The following is a 6,839-nucleotide window of genomic DNA, read 5'->3' as shown; positions in this document are numbered from 1 at the left end:
TATCGAAAATTAATTTCATGAACGATTCAAAGACACATCACATTTGAATAAAATATAAATTTATCCTTTTATTGATCAAATCAATGCATTAAGTATAAAATTATATCCTAAATTAATTACAATATGTCAGTCATATTAATTTCTAAGACATACATCTAACAAAAACTTCCTCCCCGTATCTTACTCGAAAAAATCTGTATAGTGATAGGAAAAGAATAATCCACTTTCATAATTTCATTACTGATCTTTCAGTCCACTTTCATTACTGTAATTAATTAGAAAACCTTACTTAAAAAGCCACGCTGCATATTCTGTTGGAGCAAGTAATTTGAAACGAAACCTGATAATAATAATTCGAGTACTAGGAAGTGTCTATCATAGAATCTTAAAATGGCAAATTGAATACTGTTTTCTAGATGAATGAAATAAGAAAGCTTTTTTATGAACATTGAAGCAAGACCATGTTGCCTCGCTGATTCAAAAGGAAACTCTTAGTTTCTCTCAAATATAGCAAGAGAAGAAAAGAAAAACTTTCTTTATTACAGCTGTCATAATATTACAAGTATGTCAGCAATACATGATCAAACCACCAGAAATACAAACACCATGCTCCCCAAAGACACAATAATATTGCTATACAAACAACATAACATGCATTAATCACACCAGCAGACATGAGAACACAACACATAGAAAGCCATGCTTTATGATACAGCCCCGCTATTCACGATCATTTGCTCCTTAAAATGCTTAAAACTTCTTCAATATCTTCGAGCCTTGCAGAAAGCCCTACAAACCATATCAGTGAATTTATAGCATTTCATGACCCGATAATTTTTCAGTTTTCAATTGTTAAAATCGAAACAGGGGGGAAATTACCTGTGTCATGCAACATGGGCTGTTCTCTGCTGGAATTATATATCTTCCCAACCTTTGCTTGCTCCATAGCTTCCCTCCTCTTCATCTTCACTTGTGCCATTTTATGATGCAGTTCTGATGCTGTTTTCCCTATCTCTGTGAAACACTATGCCAAGGTCCATGAGCAGGCTATTGACATACCAAAGAATGGGAGCTAACAAAACAAGCAGGCAGGATGGGCCAAAGCATACATAACACATTGGTTAACATAAAATAGCTCAATGATGCAGAATGTTTAACTATTTGGCCCACTTTGGTATCTTAGCTCGCAAATTGCATATGATGATACAGTTTATTCCAATTTTGCATCACTATTGGTCTTGCATTGGCTCGGAAGGCATGAACTGCAACTTCTGCCCCCCATAACATTTGAAATTTAACGGCTCATACTTCCAATTCATAAAATCAAATCCTTTTTGCCAAATCAACTTTAGTCGGTCGTAAAAATGAAAGCCATCAAATATTTCACACAGTAGGCTTCAAAATGCATCACGTGATTATCTCTTAACAATTAGAAAAGGCTATGTACCTGCTTAAATAATGAAACATCTGTTTAAAAGATTAAACATGCTAAACCACACGGCATTTTGATGTCAATGCTTATATATACTTGATACATGTTACAGTATGGTAAAAGTTCTGGCAGAACAGAATTCATGTTTGCCTGAGTTTTATAAGATTTGATGGAAAGCTAAAAGCTTTATATAAGTTTTTCCCCACTTTTGTATGAGAGGAATTTGATTATGAATGACAAATCGAGCACTCAAGAAGCACCAATTTTAGACCCTCAAATTGGTGGTAGATAAAGCACAATTATGAGCGCAATCATGATACACTAGTGCATAATGAATAAAGCTTTATATTAGAACTATAAGAAACAATGAATTCTAATTAAGAGTCCTAGTGTGATAAATACATGCTTTATATAAGAACCATAAAAATTACAATCAATAGATGTGATCCATTAACTCATATTCAGTTCTACCTATACAGGTATATATATTCAAGTGCAGAAAGCTTATTCAAGTCCTTTATCATCATTTCTAACTTTTAGCTGCCTCCTCTGTTAAATCCATTAGACTCAATGGTGACTTTTCCTCCTTCAAGGGGAAGCATCTGGCATCTGATGCACATGGTGATTGCATGACAAACTAGCAAAGATCCCTTTATTTTATATAAGTATGACTATGTTATCATTTTTTCTTTCCCTCGATGCTGATGCTTGAGTCATGAAAACATCTTATTTCCCAAAGCAGCCTTAAGATCTAACATCACATAACAGTTTGTGCGTCACAGTCCCAGGAACTGCAGGGTCCATCAGAAAGTTTTTGAAAAAAATGCACACTCCTCAAGGAACATATCTATGACTTCACCATATTTTTGAAACATCTTAAAATATGACGTAGAACACTTTCATACATCATCTCTGTACATAAATGAATAGATAAAAAAGATTAATTTTCATATTTAATAAATTTTTTGCCAAATGGGGAAGCAGATGCACATGTGGGTGTGGGGAAGCATATATTTTTAAAAGGAAGTGCTTCAGAAGTGGGTATGCATTAGATTTTCAAGGACTCTCCAAAGCAGGTGCGTTGTTCTAGATAGAAGGCTCCTGCTACTATTATACTTATACATAAAAGAACAAAAAAAAAGAGAGCAACAATTGGCAGGATAAGCTACCACAAAATTAATTAAATCGTGTTATTTATTACCTTGAAACATATCATGCACAGAGTTATCCTCAAACACCTGCAGTGCCTCAGCAACAGATGCATCATAGCTACAGCTAAGAGTAGACTGCTTCTCCAATGAGGTCATCTCTGCATGCAACTCTGCAGATTTCTTTCCAGCCTGAAGCAGTCAATTTGTCTCTTTGATTAGGAAGAAACCAGAAGATATTATAATGATAGCTGAGGCCACAAAGATGGCAGTCTGCTTACAGCTGCAACCTTCTCTCTCAAAGATTCTAATTGAGTGTCAAGCTCTGGATCAGATAACCCTTCTTGAATCAATAAACTATCTCCAGAAGATTCTTTCTAGAAAACAAAAAACCCAGGAAAGTGTTTTAGATATTATAGAAAGAAAGATTACCAGTTCAACTTCTAATAAGGTGACAGAAAATCCACAGGCAGCAAAAATATATTAAATATAGGGTTCTCTTAACAGCATTTCAATATTGAGAAGTAATATTAGAATATCGAATACAAAAAAAGCCACACAAATAATTTTCCTCAAGCTTTGTAGCATTCTACCATAAATTCCAAACTTTAAATCCAATAGAGCAAATTCACAATTTTATCAATATATGATTGTCATTGGCAATTGAACTATGAAGATACAGGTTTGTAATTAGACAATTTAACAAAGTTAAACTGCCCCACCCACCTGTAATCTGATCTTGAAGAAAGACAACCAATTCTGCTTGTCAGATATGATTATACTTGTATCTCGCTGCCATCCCATATAAGTCTATTTTTTCTAAAATTTTCCCCAGTTTGATCCTTCTTTCTTTCATTATGCATAGGCCAACTTACATCATGCAGGCTTTGGTGCATGGTAAGGTTGCACCATTGTGACCCAAGTGTCATGAGTTTGAAACACCGAAACAATCTCGGGGATAAGGCTGCATAAATCTGACCTTTCCTAGGCCTTGCAGTGGCAGGAGACTTGTGCACTGGGACGGCCATTTTTTATAGGCCAACTTATGATAACATAGGCATGGATGCACACAGTAAAGCATAATATAGTGAGAAACATAAAGTATGTAAGTCCACATAATGTAGTGAGAAACATAGAAAGTCTTCTGGTAAGACACATTTGAATGCATGTATACAAGTACTTGCGCACGTAATATGAAGGTATTTAGAATACACACACACACATCAAAAAAAGTATACATGTTATATGTGGGTAAACTTATATTGTTTTATACAAACATGAATCCATGCATGCATATATACTGTATGCATACATGCATATATTTATAGACCAAACATGTATTGATTCTGTAAATGACACTTTGTAAGAATCAATGACCACAAGTGCATCATTGGTGACTAGGCACCCAATAAATGCTCCTGGAGACTTAAGTGCCTACAAGCAACCATGAAGCATATGGGTAAAGATGTACCGAAATTTTAAAGACAAGTCATAAAGGTGATTGTTTAGATGTTTCAGTGCATAATATCATGTCATTGTACATTAAGGCTCGTCTTATTTATACTATCACTTCTTTTACCTCATAAACAAATGAGACAAGGACTATAAATAGATTAATTATCACAGCGCAAAGATGAAAACAAGGTATTTTCTTGGTCGGAATGGAAGATCTTAAACAAAAAACAACATGATTAATGGAACATACTTGATATCATAAGCTTGTAAAGCGATGAGAATGGATTATCTAACCCATCAAATTACCAAGGAAACACCAAACAGAAGAAGGCCATTCAGCACAGACCAGAAAAGGACACGCCACTAAAGAACAAAATGGCAGCAACCGGATTGAAGTGCAGGCAATCAACTGATCAACAAGGTTCCCCTTGAACCCCACAGTTTCTGCCATTTTTAGATTTTAATATACAGTTCTATCAGTGCTACAGTGTGTAACAGAAATATATTACCATGAAGTGAACATAATAAGGTCAGGCATCCATACAATTGTTTTCAAAAAATGAAAGTAAAAAAGAGGATTCTTTCTTTTGCATGAAAATACCCACTCTTGATGGCAGTGTCTTTTTTCTGCAGTAAACAAATGGTTTTCTATCTTACCATTACAAGTGTATGACTGCTAACAATGTTCATAACTCACGGTCAGCAAGAAATGAATCTCACGTAGTAAAGATTAAAGATGGGAGGCTAATTTTAGAATAATACTAATGAGTAACTGCTCCATCTGATCCAAAGAACCTTACAGCTTTAGGCAAAACAAATTGCTCTGGAACAGCAAAACAATGTCGAAGGCAGTACTTCTCCCACATGGCCATTCTCTTGTCCAGAACTGCTTGTGTCAAGTGACGAAGGGAAGAAACACCCTATAAAACAAAAAATAATTAAATAACTAACAAATGCAGTCAGTGGGAATAGCAAAATAATCTTGTAAGTTCATTACGTCAAACTACAACATTTGTATTGACATCCACAAACATAACAAATGGCAATGCTTTTTTATGAAAGTTCAGCTAATGCTAGATCATGTCAATCAATAAGCTTACGTGTTGGTGCAGCGTAGTATATACATGGATCTCTAGTGTGCACAAAAATTTAATCAGTAGCCTGTGCATTCTCTAGTATGATGCAGTGTGGTCCTAAGTTAGGCCTCCAGGGAAGGTCTGCATCTGAAAATAATTTCATATCTCATTTCCTAATTATTTTGCTGAATTTAAAACACAAGCAACAAAACCATGTTCTGACTTCCAAGAGGCTATTGGTCATCCCAGAAAGCACAAAGATCAAGCAGAAAAGAGGATGGAGGACAAGAGAAGCAGATTAAAGAAATTTTAGTATTATCTGCAAAGTGGATTTCAGTTACAGCAGATTTTTCCCTCTTTCGGAATTTCAGATAGCATCATTATGTTGAAAATTATGAATCCTATAAGAACAAGGACCCTTCCTTTAATAATTCTAAGCTTGACCAAGATAAGTCCAAGGACCAAACAAAGTCATTTTCCTAAAATATATGTGCGTGTTTGTTATCAAAAAGTAATTTTAATATTCCTATGGAGCATGGAAGTTTCGAATCACATTCTTCTTGAGTTCATCTAAACCAAAAGGAGGACCAATAAACACAAATCCAACTTGAAATCACCAGTGCATTTTTTCTTCCCTAAATAATTGTTATACTAGATAAATTTCACATTGGCAGTATTGCATGACTTTGTCAACAAGTATTAGATCTTAAACAAAATTATCATGCAACAAAAAGACTAAAAGTGAAAAAGAAACCAAAAAAACTAATCTTTTTGGCAGTAATAAGATCTCAATCTCTTCTCTTCCACCCTTGTTTGTCCAAATCACTTCGCATCGACGAAGAAATTGCAACCCACTTCCGGCATTGCAAAAAAGACTACGTTGACTGATCAAAAATCTACATCAGTGTCGTAGAACAAAGGAACAGACAGAAAGACGACCATAGGGTTTTAATCAAGGAAAAAAGAAGAGCGAAAGATGGAGCAACAAAAGATCTCACCCGGGCTAATTCCTCCGTCATCTCGGTGCCCCCACCCGTATTTACGGTCGCTTGCCTGCAAAAGAAGAGCGAATTAGAGTTCACAAGGAGGCAATCCACGAAGAGAAGGAACTGCGAAGGAGAAGAGGTAAACGGAACTGGAGGAAGAAATCGAAGGCGCCGTCGAGCATGTCATCGACGGAGTTGAGGACTTCGTTGATGAAACGCTGGGGGTTGAGATTGAAGGCCTCGAACACCGCCTCGCTCTCGCTTCCCTCCATCTGCTCTTCTGCTACCGCTGCTGCGACTCTGAGAGGAGAGAGGAGAGAGGAGAGAGGCGGAAGGCGAAGATGGCTTTTAAAATAAACGGACCGGATCCAGGTTCCTGTTCGACCGTATTAAGTGAATCGGACCGAAAAAAAAAAACTTTCCCGAATCTTCAAAGTTGAAACCAGCCCAACCCTAACTTTTGGACTCCAAAGCCCAAAAATAGGTTGCGTTATTGGACTTGGCTGAGGTTTGAGTCAGCTACGACTACTCCAAGTCTTCATTCTTGGGTTATGGACACCAAGTTATATTGGGTATGAATAGGGAGCCAAACAAAACAGCTAATGTTAGTCCTCCAATGCTGGTATAAATTTCATTTGCTCCTCTTTAGTGAACGTATCTCTCCAAATCTAGTCTAATCCAATTTCAACATAATATCTTGATTCATAGAGTATAAAATTGAGTTAGATTTGGTTAAGAGCTA

General features: G+C 36.2%; 1 protein-coding gene across 1 annotated transcript; it reads right to left on the bottom strand.

Moving 5' to 3' along the window:
• Window positions 1–508: 508 nt before the first annotated feature.
• LOC105053667 (protein MIS12 homolog) lies at window positions 509–6,426 on the bottom strand (the record flags this gene model as incomplete). Its single annotated transcript, XM_010934921.4, is given in 7 exon segments — window positions 509–789; window positions 880–1,014; window positions 2,634–2,772; window positions 2,862–2,957; window positions 4,836–4,955; window positions 6,110–6,164; window positions 6,248–6,426. Coding segments are annotated over 7 exon segments (783 nt in total), but the record flags the coding sequence as incomplete, so codon positions are not given.
• Window positions 6,427–6,839: the final 413 nt, after the last annotated feature.

This window comes from Elaeis guineensis, chromosome 11 (assembly GCF_000442705.2).
Source record: "Elaeis guineensis isolate ETL-2024a chromosome 11, EG11, whole genome shotgun sequence".
NCBI classification, from domain to species: domain Eukaryota; kingdom Viridiplantae; phylum Streptophyta; class Magnoliopsida; order Arecales; family Arecaceae; genus Elaeis; species Elaeis guineensis.
The sequence above is the reverse complement of the archived record's forward strand: the minus strand, read 5'-3'. Positions and strand labels throughout refer to the sequence as shown.